At 34.8% G+C, this 17660-nt stretch overlaps 1 protein-coding gene across 1 annotated transcript; it reads left to right on the forward strand.

Moving 5' to 3' along the window:
- Positions 1-458: 458 nt before the first annotated feature.
- LOC139860213 (protein ALP1-like) lies at positions 459-1028 on the forward strand. The gene has a single exon (XM_071848984.1). It carries the CDS (start codon positions 459-461, stop codon positions 1026-1028), a length of 570 nt encoding a protein of 189 aa, XP_071705085.1.
- The last annotated feature ends 16632 nt before the right edge of the window (positions 1029-17660 follow it).

Genomic DNA, 17660 nt, shown 5'->3' on the forward strand with positions numbered 1-17660 from the left:
ACATTTAATGGTACTTATATTCCTGAACATTTCGATTTTTTAGAGAAAGAAATGATGCATTTGGTAGACAGCCGTTTACTACTTTACAAAAGTGTACTTCAGCTATACGTCAATTGACTTATGGATTAAGCCCCGATGCTCTCGATGAATATTTACATATGAGTGAGCAAACATCAATATTATGTTTAGACAACTTTTGTAAATGTATTATTGATTTATATAAAAGTCGATACATGAGATCTCCCACAGCAACCGATGTTGCACGATTATATAGTGCACGCGAGGAGAAGCATGGATTCAAAGGTATGCTCGGTAGTATCGATTATATGTATTGGGAATGAAAGAATTGTCCGGTAGCTTATAAAGGACAATACACTAGGGGTGATCACAAGAAACCAACGATTATGCTTGAAGCAGTGGCTTCATATGACTTGTGGATTTGGCATGCCTTTTTAGAGATGGTAGGTTCCAACAATGATATCAATATTTTGAATCAGTCACCGGTTTTTGATGCACTAAAGAAGGGAACAGCTCCATCTGCACCATTTGAGGTTAATGGTCATCAATACACCAAAGGTTATTACCTTGCCGATGGTATATATCCTGATTGCGCGACACTGATCAAAGGAATGTCGTGCCCCACAGATAAACCAAGGATTAAGTTCACGAGATTTCAAGCAAGTGCACGAAAGGACATAGAGAGGGCTTTTGGTGTTCTTCAAGGGCGATTTCATATTTTAAGTCAACCTTCACTGACTTTGAAAGTAAACAAGATGCGAAGAGTAATGGAATGTTGTCTCATTTTACATAATTTGATTTTAGAATACAATGATTTTGCGCTATGTAAATGGGAAGAAAGGTTTATAACCGAGGAAAGAGCAAAGCGTGCCCAACGAGTTAGGAATAGAGGACGTGATCAAGACGTTGTCACAAGAGAAATAAGGGATAGAGCGGTGTACGATCAACTGACTGAAGATTTAATCGAGCATATTTGGAATCTTCCAACGTCATTTCGACCAACGAATTAGTATTTATTTATGTAATCTTAAGATTATTATTATTATTTTATATTGTATGTTTTTTATTAATTATTTTATTTAATTATTTGTATTTTGTTTTTATTATTAATGAATATCTTATTTTCAAATATTAAATAATATATTAAATTATATAAAAAAATGTAAAAATAAAAAACTGGTGGACCCTACTGAAACTGACACTGAAAACTGACATTTTGTGTTAAAAATGTCAGAAACTGACACTGCCCAGTCAGAGTCAGATTGCCCTTTTTAGCCAAACAGCGTACCAACTGCCTGTGACGTCACAGTCAGGGTTGAGAATGGTCTAATGAGCGTAAGTTTATGTATTATTTAATATAACAAGCATAAGCATGTAAGCACTTAACAAAAACAACAACAAAACCTAATCTCACATGTGTAAGGTATGGGAGATGCGAGATGTAGACAATCCTTCCTCTATCTGAGAATAAAGAGAAGTAATTTCCTAGTCCGGAAGTGGAACACTTAAAGAGTAAATAAAGTCTTCCCTCCCTCTATTCTACGGATAAAAAGATTGCTTCAAATGGGACCTCCGGCTAGTTAGGTGAAAAAAAAAATTATAAAAAAAATTAAAAACAAAATTAAGTACACCCTATACGCTATGGGAATGGTAGAAATCAAATTTCAATGAGTTTTAAATTATGTCTGGAATTTAATCCGGGCACATTCGACGACCATGGTTGATTCATACTTCGTTTTCAAAGGATACTGTCATGCTGTTTTTATAGTCATATTCTACTTAGTTTAGTCTCTAAAAAGCATGTCCTCAAATTGCTTATGTATTGTATCTTTTCGACTTTTCGTTATCAATAAAAAATTTCTTTGCCTTGCAAAAAATAAAATAAAATAATAATAATTAGAATTCTCATAATCAATAAGCATGAAAGCAATCTTTTTTTTACACCTTTTATTCTCAACATTGGTGAGCAGTACACTTTATTTTATCAATTTGTAAGTTGATAAAATGGTAGCAGTACGTTTTATTAGATCAATACAAAACACGGGAATAATGTTCTCATTAGCTTTTTTTTTTCTTTTCTTATGGCTGATTTTTATTGATTGAGCTCATATTGAGTTATCGAAATGGAAGACCGGATAATTGTTATTTGTTTTTTGTTTGAAGAATATTAACTATAGTATATTTTATTATATTTATATTTATATTTATATTTATATTTATATTTATATTCATATGACATATTTAAAGGGATGATATATCATCCAAAAAAATATATAAAAAATCTAAATCTTACTTGAATAAGATAACATTGTAGTGAGCAAATGTAATAACTCGTTTCAGATCGAATTGTGAATTATGATCGTTCCCTTTAAATAGTGTTTGTTTTTTTGTTAAGTAGATTTAAAATACTCATTCATCCCACATTATTTTCTACTATTTCTTTTTATGATGCTCCAAATTATTTGTTCACTTTAATAAATAAATAAGAACTAGTGAAATGATCTGTGAAACTACGGGTTTGTTTAAACGACACAGTTCAATGATATGTTTTAAGTATTAAATGAACGTAAATGATAAAGTTATTTAGTTTAATGACCCTTGGAACCACATAGTCCGACTAAGAAACTCGTCAGCTGAATATTTCATCAAACACCTAAAATGCATATTAAACAATCCACATCCAATCATAAGAGATAATATTGGTTGTTATTTTATTTTAAAAATATAAATTAAAATATAAATTTAAAATTAGTTTCCTTCTGCCTAGCTTTTATAATTCTCGTACTTAATTTAAAATAAATAATTAAAATTATTTAATTTTAATAATTAAAATAATTATTAATAATATTTAATAATAATTAATTAATTAATAAGATTTAATTTTAATTCAAAATTATTTAGGTGTTGTTTGTTTTTTTCATTGCAGACCTTATTATGTCTTATGTCTGCGGGCGGGCAGACATTTTCAATTAAGACCGTTTGTTTTTCCGAAAACATAAGACAAAATAAGATCTTAAAATGTCTTCAATCTTGCAGCTATAAATCATTGCTTCCAAAATTATGAAGACATTATCTTCTTTTCCAACATTCACAGTTACATTTTTTTTTTTTTTTAACTTTATCTTCTTCTCTTCCATTCCTTCACCACCAACCTACCCACCTCCATCTCCACCCTCCGACGGCACCACCACCAGCGGCGGCATCCTCCGACGACACCACCAGTGGCGGCATCCTCCGACGGCACCACCACCATCGGCGGCACCATCCGGCAGCACCAGCAGCAGTGACGGCACTACCTCCAACTGCAACACTCGTGGTTGTACTCCAAATTTTCAATTTGTTATTGGATTTGATTTCTTGATTGAGATAACATCTTTATATGTGGGCATAATTGTTGTAACCATCTCTATTTACAATCTGATTACATCTTTTACACAATTTATTATTTGGGTTTACATACAAAGTATGTGGTATGTGGGTGTACTTGGTTTTGGTTTGAGATCTACTTTGACAAATCAATGAATGTTGTTTAAGCTTGAGATTTTCTGTAATTGGCGATTTTCTTTATTTATGTTTAGAGACTGTTGTTGATGAATATTGCAAATAAGAAGAAAATATGATATATGATGTTTTATAATTTCTTCATTTATGATTAGCACTGTCCTTTTTATTGCTTAAGTCGAAGAAATTTTTTATTACTTTTTAGTTCAATAGAATTTATATTCTTAGATAAAAACTGAAAATTATAATAATTTGGAATATTATATTGTATTTAGCAGACATAAAAAAACAAACAGTCTTCAATGTTCAGCTTACAGACCTTCATATCACATCTTCTCTACAGAAGTGGTTCACAGACTTCAGACAAAAATGTCTTAAAAAACAAACAGTACCTTAGATTAATGGCATCACCCACCATGTTTAATTTTTTTTTCTTTTTTATTTTTTTTAACAAAGAAATTAGCTTAATAATAACATCATCATTATAGGATTTTAATATTAACTATAGATAGATTATAAGGTAGAGTTCTTTTATGTCAATATTTTATACATCTAAACAAACAAAAACAGATAAAATGTAAGAGAAAAAAATCAAAAAAATTAACGAAAAAATATATGACAATCACTTTTCTTTTAAACTGTAAAATTTTCTCGGGGACAATCGTGAAGAGTAGTATGTAAATTTTTTTTTTTTTGAAAAGCTGCGTATGTATTAAAATATAAAAAGAACAAAATATGTGTAACATCCCGCATTTTTCCATTAAATTATTTTAACGCCCGTCTTTTTATTTTAATAATATCCTCAGTATCTCGATTCGTATCCTCCATTAGCTAACATTCTTAAAATATTTTCGTTATTGGATTATAACATCTCTCGTACTCTCGTGTAATTCAAAATAATTCGTTTGGTTAATTCACGCACCCGCACCCGAACTAGAGGGACTAAACTTGCAAAGAGGCCAAAGATTTGACTAGGTCAACTAGTCAAACCTTCAACCTCCTCCTCTCATTTTCTCCCTTTCTCTCTTTTCATACTTCCATTTTTCCTCTCAAGAACTCAAACAAGATTCATCATCTAATTTCGGATTTGGAGGCTAACATCAAAACGAATTACATATTTGGAATCCTCTCTTCATCCTCTTCGACTTGATACCAATTTCATCTCATTTGGGTAACTTTATAAAATCACTAGATTTTGTGTTCTTGATGTTTTTGAATTATAAAAGTGTTAATTAGTGTCTATGGCTCGTGTATAACATGAATATATGTTTTGTTTGTTCGATTTGTTGATTTGAGTAACTAGTTTGAACACTTGAAAATGGGTTTGCTTAATCTTTGATTTTGGAAGATTAAATGTTGTTAAATTGTTAAAGTTCATGTTTTAAAAGTGTTACTAGTATCATTAGCTTCATTTTGATGTATAGATTGATTAAAGAAACTTCATAAACGCGATTATTGATTTTGTAAAATTTTGGTTAGGGTTTGATAGCTTTAAAACGAACTTTAGATGCGTTGAATGCTTGTTAATGTTATTGATAAGTGTTTAGTTATATTACATGTTTCATTACCTTCAAAACGGCATATCATACATGTAAATTGGATTCCCGGAACTTGAAATGCATCTTGATGAACTTGAAACTTTGATTTTGGACGTTTAACGAACATTCGATGAGGTTATTGTTGTCTTAAATGATAAATTTGATTTAGTTAATCTATCTAGTTGTGTTCCTTGTCGAAAGAGCTTTCCGGTGATATAAAATACATGTTCTAATTGTTTGCGGATCATAAGTTATGATTATTTGAAGTTTGGGTCGTGCACTTGTGTAATTCAGCAAACAGGACCTGTAAGCCATTTGGGACGCCGTCCCACCCTCTTGGACGCCGTCCCACTCTTCATATCAGGACACCGTCCTGATTTTGGGACGCTGTCCCACTCTTCATACTGGGATACCGTCCTGATTTTGGGACACCGTCCTGATACACTAAAACTGGCTGTTTGCTTTGGTCATTTGACATAAAAATGTTTGCTATGCTACGGACCTCCGATTAACATGAAACTTGGCCAACATGCTCATATATGATTATATAACTTAGAAAAATTGTCGGATACCCAACCCGACCCCGTTAACTTTTCCGTTGACTTTGACCCGACCAAGTTGACTTTTAATCAAACTTAACCAAATAATTGTGCAATCGTTCTAACATGTTTTTATACTTGTACCTTGCATGAAACATGACAATTTGATTCACATGCTATTATGATCGAGTATTAACGAGCCATATGACTAATTGAACATCTTTGACCTATCGTGTTTACCGTTATTGATACAACCTATTGTTTAGGTCAAGACTAGCATTGTTCTTTGCACACGTTTACTTGTTGAAGTACTTTTATACTCGTGCACTCGAGGTGAGATCATAGTTCCACTTTTCAACAACTTTTATACTTTTAAATCGTGGGCTGAGAAACATATACATTACGTACTTATATACATTTCACACGTATATATATTTTTCATACTTTTATACATTGAACACAATTGTGAATACAAAGATACGGACGAGTTTGAACGAAAATCCTCAATTCAATTATCATTAGTTACATCAGATGGTGTAAGCGAGACTATGTTGTGTGGATCCATACGGGTTTGACTAACCCTCATTCGGATGGTTCGCTACCGTTAAGCGAATGAAATATATTCTGGTACGGTGTATGTTCTAACACTTTTATGCTGAGATAAATGATACGGTTAAGCTTTGATAATTGGGTGATCGGTAAACAACAATACTTATGGAATTCAAACAATTCGGAAAATCGACTTATACTATAACTTGTGGTTCAACTTATTTTACTTACATGCTCATTTACTAAACCTATGATTTCACCAACGTTTTCGTTGACAGATTCTTCTATGTTTTTCTCAGGTTTTGAATGCTTAAGTGATACATGCTTCCGCACTCTTTTGATACTTTCTTGGATGTCGAGTATACATGCATATTTGGAGCATCTTTTTGGCTACTTTTAAATTGTGTCGCATAGGTTTCAATTGTACGTTTAACATTGTAATGTAACTAGCCGTCGAACTTCTTTTTGTAAACTTGAAACACCCTTTTACATTGAAATGAATGCGACATATTTTGGTCAAACGTTGTCTTAAAGACTTATGACCATGTAATGGACCTACGTAGTCGACGCCGTCACTTGACGATTTGTCGGGGTCGCTACAAGTGGTATCAGAGCATTTGTTGTAGGGATTTAGAGTTCATTTGTGTCCACCCCGAGTCATAGGGTACATAGGTGAATCTAGACTACAACCGGCATATAGACTGGAGTAGGAATTACTTGACTATTTGTGCATTATACTCGAACTCTTCCATCATATCTAACTCGTATTCGATCTTGATCTTACGTTGATAAATTTTGTTGACGCGCCACCTTGACTTTATGATGTAATGTTAAATGCACATGTAAATCAGGGTAATATAATTTCCGGGATTATATTACGGTGATTCACATGGACGTTCTGACGTTATGACATAAAGAATTTAAGGCGAGTCAAGCAAAAATTGTCTCTCTATCCTTATTCCATATCACGGTTAGTATTATTGAGAATACTAACCAACGATATTCTTGTGTTTTGAAGGAACAATGGCTCGTCGACGCGCTCCTCCTGAAACTCCCGAACAAGCTATACAACGAATGATAGCCACCGCCGTGGATGCGGCCATGGCCGGTCACTCTTCCAACAACAATAACAATAACAACAATCACAACAACAACAACAATGGAGCCGGTAATTCAAACGAAGGGTGCTCCTATAAGAACTTCATGGGGTGCAAACCTCACACTTTTGATGGAACCGGGGGACCGGTCGTGCTCACCCGATGGTTTGAGCAAACAGAAGCCGTCTTTAGCATAAGCGGTTGTCGGGACCAAGACAAGGTCAGATTTTCCACTCACACCTTCGCCGGTATCGCTCTCACATGGTGGAATACGTATGTACAATCGGTGGGTATCCACGAAGCCCACGCTCTCTCTTAGGTCGACTTAAGAGGAAAGATGATCACCGAATACTTCCCGCGCGAAGAGACCCGCAAGCTTGAACACGAGCTAAGAACTTTAAAAGCAGTCGGGAATGACCTAAAGGCCTATAATCAACGATTTTCTGAGCTAGCCTTGATGTGCCCAAATCTCGTGAGTACCGAGTCTCTAAGGGTTGAGCTGTACATGGATGGTCTTCCTAAGAGCATCAAACAAGGAGTAATGTCATCCAAACCCGCTAATCACCAAGAGGCTTTGAATATGGCCCGCCAATTGATCGAAACGGTGGACGAAATTGAGGTGTCGGCATATAAAGCCGAGGATAAGTCGGGTGGCAACAAAAGAAAATGGGAAGCCCCCGAATTGAGCAACTACAACAACAACCCCGCCAAGAAGCCTTTCACCTCCAACGACAGGAAAGGCTATGCCGGAAGTCTACCATCTTGCAACAAGTGCCACAAACATCATTATGGTGAATGTAGCAAACCATTTTGCAACAAATGCCGCAACCGTCATTATGGTGAATGTGGTAAGTTAACTTGCCACCGGTGCCAAGGAAGTGGTCATACGGCCAACGATTGTAGGAGCGTCGCCCCCGTCGTCCAAAAGGCGCCCAATGCACACCGGTCGGGCGTTTGTTTCGAATGTTGCCAACCGGGTCATTTTAAGAATGAGTGCCCAGAGAAGGAGACCAACCCCAATGCACGCGGCCGAAATTTCAACATTAACACCGAGGAGCCCGAGATGACAACTAGTCACGGGTACGTTTCTTCTCAACAACCTTATATTTCATGTTTATTCAATTCGGGTACCGTTAGACGTTTTATAACCAAGGCCTTGACTCGTACTCTTTGTACACCACCATATCCCCTAGACACTACCTATGCCATGCAGGTGACCGATGAAAAACTATTACGTTAAACTTTTTGGGTGGAGAATTTGAATTTTGACTTGACACCTATAGAACTAGGGGACTCAAAACCTATTCGTTAAGAAGAAAATGATCCCTTACATGTGTATAGATTATCGTGAACTAAATAATTTTCGGTTAAGAACCGATATTCTCTTTCCCGTACCGATGATCTCTTGATCAATCACAAGAATTCCGTGTGTATTCCAAAATCGACCCCCATTCCGGTTATCTCCGAAACGGTTTTCAAAATTCGTTACGATAGTTATGAATTTCTTATAGTGTCGTTCAGTTTAACAAAGGCTTCCTCCGTATTCATGGGCCTGATGGGCCTGATGGGTAGACAGATCTGTCATCATATTCATATGTGATGTTCTAACCTATTCAATTCAAGCAAAGAAGAAAACGAACGACATCTTTGTCTTACGCTCGAACTCTTGAGGAAAGAGCAACTCTATACCAAAATCTCCAAGTGTGAACTTTGGTTAAACAAAGTCCAATTTCTAGACCATGTTGTTAGTGGTCAGGGTATTACAATAAATCTCGCAATCGAAGCCACACGTAATCGGGAAACCCTCACAACTCTGACTTGTGTTCGTAAAATCTTAGATCCTTACCGAAAGTTCATTTCCGACTTTTTCTCGTGATGCTCGTCCTTTACCCTCGATAACTCATTAAGTTGGAAATTTAAACCTCTCCGTGCCCGGACCTTAAGCGTGATTTTTCACACCAACATTACTAGCTAAATTCGTATAGCGCCAGATGGAACTTAAATATGGAAATATTTCTACTTGAACGCCGAAAGGCATACTCTCTCGACTCAAAAATCGACGTAACTGAAATTTGTTATTTTTGCACGAACGATTGGAATACTTAATTATGGATCCGATCAATCTTCTCATCACCACGTACCACGTTACATAACACTGTTATTTCACTATGACCGTCTGATATTACTGGGACCCAAGATAACACACAATCCAAGGATACTTCCTTTCTCTTTGACTTATCGTCCTCATGCTCCTGATACGGACAACTACTACTCAACCCCGAACTATACAACTATGTGTTCTATCTCGTTTTCCCACCAGGTCTCAACATTTGACCACTAGATGCGCGATATGGCTACGTCAGGATGTGAGCTCATCCTATTCTAAGTTCTCATTCCACTCCTGTGCTTTTGCTTGTACTTTTGTATAAGGAAACCTTTTATATACTTTCTCAATGGAGAGAGAGACTCATCATGTATTACTAGTATTCACCACGAGGGTGAATAGCCCTGAAAAAAAAAAAATGTTCTCTGTAGCCGGTAAGGAACTTGTTCCAACGAACGTTTTCAAACCCTAACTAGCTTGTTCAAACATATCTTAATTCTATTCCAACACGGTGTACCATTGTCGACTATCTCGGATCACAATACTCGTTTCACTTCTAGTGTTACAAGAAGCCTTAGAGACACGTTTAAACATGAGTACCATGTATCATCCACAACCAACGGACCAAATAAACGTACGTTTCACATCTTGGAAAGACATGTTACAAACATGTATTGTTGCCTTTAGTTGTCTCCTCTCACACAACAGTTACCATTCGTGTATTAACGCCGCACTTCCGAAACCCTATATGACCGCAAATGTCATACCCCTATTCGTTGGACCAAAGCATGTGGCAAGCAAATCACCGGATCCGAACTCATTCAAGAAATAACAGTTGAGATCGTACAAGTCCGAGAAGGACTCAAGACGACTCGTAGTCGCCAAAAGGGCTATACCGATATTCGACGTAAACCTCTCGAATCCTAAGCCAGTAACCGTGTAATATTGAGGACTCGCACCTTGGGAAGGTGTAATCCATTTCGGGAATCAGGGAAAGTTAAAATCGCGATATATTAATCCTTTTGAAACCTCGGGGCGTATTGGAACCGCTCCTACCGTTTAGAACTTTCGACTCAATTAAGTTTCCGTTTACCCTACGTTCCATGCAACAAACTTAGAGACGTGTCCTACGGAACAGGAACGTGCTACTCTCCTAGATAAACTTACTATTGATGGCAAACTCCCCTTCATGGGAAACTGGTTGAAATTGTGGATCGTAAAACCAAGTCTTAATACAAACTGAGATCTCGACTGTCAAAATTTGTGGGAATGTCCGAGGACGTATCTTCACTTATTCACAGCATTGACAACACTAGGTCTCGAGTAAGAAACCACGACTATTGTTTCCAACTAAATTTCGGGACGAAATTTCTTTTAAGGTGTGGGTAATGTAACATCCCGCATTTTTCCATTAAATTATTTTAACGCCCGTCTTTTTATTTTAATAATATCCTCAGTATCTCGATTCGTATCCTCCATTAGCTAACATTCTTAAAATATTTTCGTTATTGGATTATAACATCTCTCGTACTCTCGTGTAATTCAAAATAATTCGTTTGGTTAATTCACGCACCCGCACCCGAACTAGAGGGACTAAACTTGCAAAGAGGCCAAAGATTTGACTAGGTCAACTAGTCAAACCTTCAACCTCCTCCTCTCATTTTCTCCCTTTCTCTCTTTTCATACTTCCATTTTTCCTCTCAAGAACTCAAACAAGATTCATCATCTAATTTCGGATTTGGAGGCTAACATCAAAACGAATTACATATTTGGAATCCTCTCTTCATCCTCTTCGACTTGATACCAATTTCATCTCATTTGGGTAACTTTCTAAAATCACTAGATTTTGTGTACTTGATGTTTTTGAATTATAAAAGTGTTAATTAGTGTCTATGGCTCGTGTATAACATGAATATATGTTTTGTTTGTTCGATTTGTTGATTTGAGTAACTAGTTTGAACACTTGAAAATGGGTTTGCTTAATCTTTGATTTTGGAAGATTAAATGTTGTTAAATTGTTAAAGTTCATGTTTTAAAAGTGTTACTAGTATCATTAGCTTCATTTTGATGTATAGATTGATTAAAGAAACTTCATAAACGCGATTATTGATTTTGTGAACTTTTGGTTAGGGTTTGATAGCTTTAAAACGAACTTTTGATGCGTTGAATGCTTGTTAATGTTATTGATAAGTGTTTAGTTGTATTACATGTTTCATTACCTTCAAAACGGCATATCATACATGTAAATTGGATTCCCGGAACTTGAAATGCATCTTGATGAACTTGAAACTTTGATTTTGGACGTTTAACGAACATTCGATGAGGTTATTGTTGTATTAAATGATAAATTTGATTTAGTTAATGTATCTAGTTGTGTTCCTTGTCGAAAGAGCTTTCCGGTGATATAAAATACATGTTCTAATTGTTTGCGGATCATAAGTTATGATTATTTGAAGTTTGGGTCGTGCACTTGTGTAATTCAGCAAACAGGACCTGTAAGCCATTTGGGACGCCGTCCCACCCTCTTGGACGCCGTCCCACACTTCATATCAGGACACCGTCCTGATTTTGGGACGCTGTCCCACTCTTCATACTGGGACACCGTCCTGATACACTAAAACTGGCTGTTTGCTTTGGTCATTTGACATAAAAATGTTTGCTATGCTACGGACCTCCGATTAACATGAAACTTGGCCAACATGCTCATATATGATTATATAACTTAGAAAAATTGTCGGATACCCAACCCGACCCCGTTGACTTTTCCGTTGACTTTGACCCGACCAAATTGACTTTTAATCAAACTTAACCAAATAATTGTGCAATCGTTCTAACATGTTTTTATACTTGTACCTTGCATGAAACATGACAATTTGATTCACATGCTATTATGATCGAGTATTAACGAGCCATAGGAATAATTGAACATCTTTGACCTATCGTGTTTACCGTTATTGATACAACCTATTGTTTAGGTCAAGACTAGCATTGTTCTTTGCACACGTTTACTTGTTGAAGTACTTTTATACTCGTGCACTCGAGGTGAGATCATAGTCCCACTTTTCAACAACTTTTATACTTTTAAATCGTGGGCTGAGAAACATATACATTACGTACTTATATACATTTCACACGTATATATATTTTTCATACTTTTATACATTGAGCACAATTGTGAATACAAAGATACGGACGAGTTTGAACGAAAATCCTCAATTCAATTATCATTAGTTACATCAGATGGTGTAAGCGAGACTATGTTGTGTGGATCCATACGGGTTTGACTAACCCTCATTCGGACGGTTCGCTACCGTTAAGCGAATGAAATATATTCTGGTACGGTGTATGTTCTAACACTTTTATGCTGAGGTAAATGATACGGTTAAGCTTTGATAATTGGGTGCTCGGTAAACAACAATACTTATGGAATTCAAACGATTCGGAAAATCGACTTATACTATAACTTGTGGTTCAACTTATTTTACTTACATACTCATTTACTAAACCTATGATTTCACCAACGTTTTCGTTGACAGATTCTTCTATGTTTTTCTCAGGTTTTGAATGCTTAAGTGATACATGCTTCCGCACTCTTTTGATACTTGCTTGGATGTCGAGTATACATGCATATTTGGAGCATCTTTTTGGCTACTTTTAAATTGTGTCGCATAGGTTTCAATTGTACGTTTAACATTGTAATGTAACTAGCCGTCAAACTTCTTTTTGTAAACTTGAAACACCCTTTTACATTGAAATGAATGCGACATATTTTGGTCAAACGTTGTCTTAAAGACTTATGACCATGTAATGGGACCTACGTAGTCGACGCCGTCACTTGACGATTTGTCGGGGTCGCTACAATATGTACAAGAAAGAATTTGCAGTAGAGAAAACCGCAAACCTATACACACGAAAACAAACACAAAAACTACAAGATACACAAACTACGAATATACAAGATATCAACAACAAAAAGGAGGATCCCCTCAATCAGGATCAAAAGGTAACGAGCTCGGACAGCCCAAATCTCTCTGGTTGGAAAGCCATTGGTGCCAAAGAAAGAGGTGCTTCCTCGAACGGTTAGAAATCCACTCAAACGTCTTCACTTGAATATCACTGATGTTGCGAAACGTAACCTTTATTTTGAACGGATTTGAGTTGTTTTGTTACACGAATTGATTTATTGTATATGTGGTATTTTATTGAGTTTAGGTTGATTTCACACATATATAGGCAACTAGTCCTATCCGTGCAGTTTAGTTTGTCGATAAATCCGATTCGTTCCACAGGGAGATGGAGTATTTAATGGTTTTTAATAGTCTTTAATGTTAAACTTAATTAAAGGGGGTTTTGGATTAGGAATTTATAAAATAACAGTAAAAGAAAATAACTTAAACTAATTTACTAAATAAAATTACAAGATTACAATAATTAACTTAAAAAGGAACTAAATGAAATTATACTAATTATGATGCATTAATTATATTACTAAATGGTAATTAGTAAAATAGTAACTTTTAATAAAACTATATGTGTAGAATTTTGTTTTGAGCAATTATAATATAAACTTATTTAAATTAACTAAATGACATGTTTAAAAAGATTAATACAAATTAAAAGGAATTAAAATAATTAACTAATTGTAAACTAATTTCTAATTATAAAGTATTATAATTAACACTAATTATTAGGATTTAACATGTATTAAAGTATTTTATAAGAACTAATACTAATTATATAGTAATAACCTAAATATAAATAATTAAATAACTAAAACCCTAATTTTAAACTAATTAAATAATTAAAACCCTAATTTTAACCCTACTGGTACTGTAGCCGGATTATTGTCTACGCGTATCGCGTATATCTTAAACCTTACACGAATTGTGTAGATCTGATCGTACAGTTTGATAAACAGGCGTACGCGTTTCGCGTATACATACGTGTTTCGCGTATGACTTATACGATGTGACAAACAGTCTGGTACGAATTTTAAGTATTTTTATATAATCTTTTATATTTTATAATAATAATTCGTAAATAATAATAATAATACTTTTATAATAAATATAAATGGGATAAATGGGAGTGTTTACTTAAATGTGTCACCCCTAGGTCCATGGATTGTTTTAAGTTTACGCCCTATTTAAAATGTTTTAGTAATAAACTTTATATTTTTCTTTCGAATAAATATAAGGTTACAACTAACTAAAATAAATCTAATTTTCATCGGATTCTTTTTAGATAGCTACTATTCCCCAAGTATTTAAATTGAGACCTAGCCTAGTTTTGACTTTCGCCAATACCCAAATCGTAACGGTTTCCCTTTTTACAATTTCACTATCATATAATTATTGATATTACCCAAACCACCGAAGTTTATTTCTAAATTGGTGTTAATAACTTATCCATAAATTCGTCTAGATCATTTTTAATGTTGAAGCTTAATTTATATAAATAAAAACAACTTTCGTTATTTAAATTTAATAAATTAAGTGGCAAGGGTTAAATACCTAATTACATAAAAATGGTTCTTTTAACTAGGCTCAATATTAAAAATACTAAAGTTACATTTTAACTTTTACAAATGGTAACAATCCATTTCACTAGGGGCTCTACATCTAAGCAAACACTATAGAAATTTAGCTATTCATTACACTAGGGTAAACATAAAAATATAGATATGCAAACATAATAACAACGCTAATTTTAACAGAGTAAACTTACTAAAATATCTTCACTTTCATTAACTTCAAACGGTAGGAAAATTACAATAATAACACCCCTTTCACGCGTACAATAACACCCTTCATCACGAACAATACACCCTTAATATTTGAAACTATCCTAAATACTTGAAACTAATTATACAGAGTAATAAGATGACACTATATTTGACTATAGTAATTGTTGTGTGTGTTGTTTTTTGTCTTGTACTAAAAATATGTCTCTTCATTCTATTGATAGTACTCCATATTTATCATCACAATGGAAGTAGTAGGTAAGTTCAATTGAATCCTTGCTGTAGCTCATTGAACCAAAAGAATTGATTTAAAACACAAAAAGCAGCCGCCCCTTATCTGATTCATGATTAAATTCGGCCTAATATTACGCGTTTCATGTATGGCTACACGATTCGCGTATGACCAATATTCTACACTTTTCGTGTAGCTCTACACGATTCGTGTAAGAGTAACTGGCAGTTTTCTTTATTTTTCTTTTTCGTTTGTTCTTTGTTGATCCCGTGTTGACGTGTACTGATTTGGCACTTTCCATTTAAACTCTTTTCTTCTTTTATCTTGTACTTTCATTCGGATAAATGTTTCTTGATATAAATTTGGTTAAAACTATCGTTTTATCGTCGTTTCTTCGAATAGCAAGCTCTTGTCTACTTTTATCGTTTTTCTCGTGAAATGCTCATTGAATGTCTTTGTAGATGGTAAAAACCTTTGAAATATAAGTGATATTGCGTCGAATAATATGTATGTTTAGAGCAATATCAAAATACCCCACACTTGAACGTTGGTTGTCCTCAAGCAATTACATCTTTGAACAGAATTAGAACATTATATATATCTTTATTATCGAACATTAGATCACACAACACACACTAAACGAAATGAAACACACGCTATATGAAATATATTACACAACACAGTATTTATTGGATCACACGCACACGAAACGAAATTCTGACAACAGAAACAAACATGAAACTCGTGATTAGGGTTTAAAAATTTGGATCCTTAGGGAAAATTGGACCTTGTGAAAACGTTTTATGATTTTATAAAATGTCATGCTAGTTTTTACACTAGACACGTTTTCCGGTTTTAACCTCAAATTCCGGTTGAGGGTAACTGAAAACCGAAGTCTCAGTCGGCGATTAGCAAGCTAGTCGCCCCCATGATTGTAGTATCATGGAACTTGAAGCCAAATGTCCAAAAAATAGTTTTACACAAATATAATTCATAAAATAGCATAAGTTTTTAGAACAAAATTATATCGTGTCCAAATATCATCGGTGAACCATGAGTTTGCACACCTCAATTTGTTATGGCATATGTATGTTGACCGCGGTCAAACATAGATGCGGTTGATCTTTACGGAGATCATCCATCTGGGGATTAGATTCATTAGTCTTAAAAGCTAATTTGCATTGTGCCCCCCCATTGTACGAAACATATCCTTCTCATGGTTAGGATAAGTCTGACCACCAAAAACCCTGTTTGATGCTGAGGTTAGGTGGATTTCCAGCCGATCTTAGGGATGACTTTTCAAGATTTTTTGTCAACCTACAGCTGTTCTGGACTACTTCTTCTAACATAAGTTAGCAAGTGTGTCAATTTGGAAGACTTTACTTCCTTACGGGATGGACTTGATTCATCCTCTATTACTCGTAATAGTGGAATATTCAGGTTTATACGTTCCAAAGCAATGATATCTGCAATAACTTCATAGAAACATGTGATATATGGTTCTCAACATAAGGTTTTATAAATTCTTGTTATACTTGGTTTTCTTTTATAGGTTTTAGGCAAATAAACTTATGCGTTTTTAATGTATTGAGACGATAATTTCGGTTTTTGACACCTATGCTTTAATCGCTCGTAGTTACCTTAAAAATTCATTTGATATATTTGTTTAAAATTTTTATAAATCTTAATAAAAATCACCAAATTATAAGTTCTCGAGAATTTATATATTCCCACCCCACACTTAAGATTATGTAATGCCCTCATTACATAAAATCAGATAATAATGTATAAATTTGAGAGGACAAATAGTGTGAAGTATTTGGAACTTCCTTTGTTAACCCATTTGAATTTTCAAATTGTTTTACCTATGATTTTATCCAACGTTTGTATCACAATGTATTTCGATGTTTCGTTTCGTCTAATTGCATTTTCTTCTGTACCTGTCAAAACCATGTAAAAGCACACAAAACATGGGGTTGTACATCAATCGTACAAAACAATTTTACCCCACACTACTTTCTTGCTAATATATAATAAAACATAAGAAACATAAAAGTATTAAAACACACCATACAATAATGTTATTACACACCATAAAAATAAAAATGTTTAAAACAATAGAACTAGTCAAATGGGCTCCAAAATGGTCCTCCTCGTTCGCCCTCCTCCTGTTGCTGTCGCTGCCGTTGCTCGTTTAGGCATTGTTCCTCGTAGAAATGCCTATATGCATCCTGACTCGCGGCTATGGCGGCGTTATGGTCATAGGGTGGAGGTAGAGGGTCATCGGGTGATTGCCATGGGGGATATGATGGAAAGGCTAAGGGTGCGTAAGCTTGCGG

Source organism: Rutidosis leptorrhynchoides, chromosome 7 (genome assembly GCF_046630445.1).
Source record: "Rutidosis leptorrhynchoides isolate AG116_Rl617_1_P2 chromosome 7, CSIRO_AGI_Rlap_v1, whole genome shotgun sequence".
Lineage (NCBI taxonomy): Eukaryota > Viridiplantae > Streptophyta > Magnoliopsida > Asterales > Asteraceae > Rutidosis > Rutidosis leptorrhynchoides.

What these genes read in the sequence shown, in the direction of transcription:
- LOC139860213 (XM_071848984.1), top strand. Translation starts at nt 459, where the DNA reads ATGGTAGGTTCCAACAATGATATCAATATTTTGAATCAGTCACCGGTT.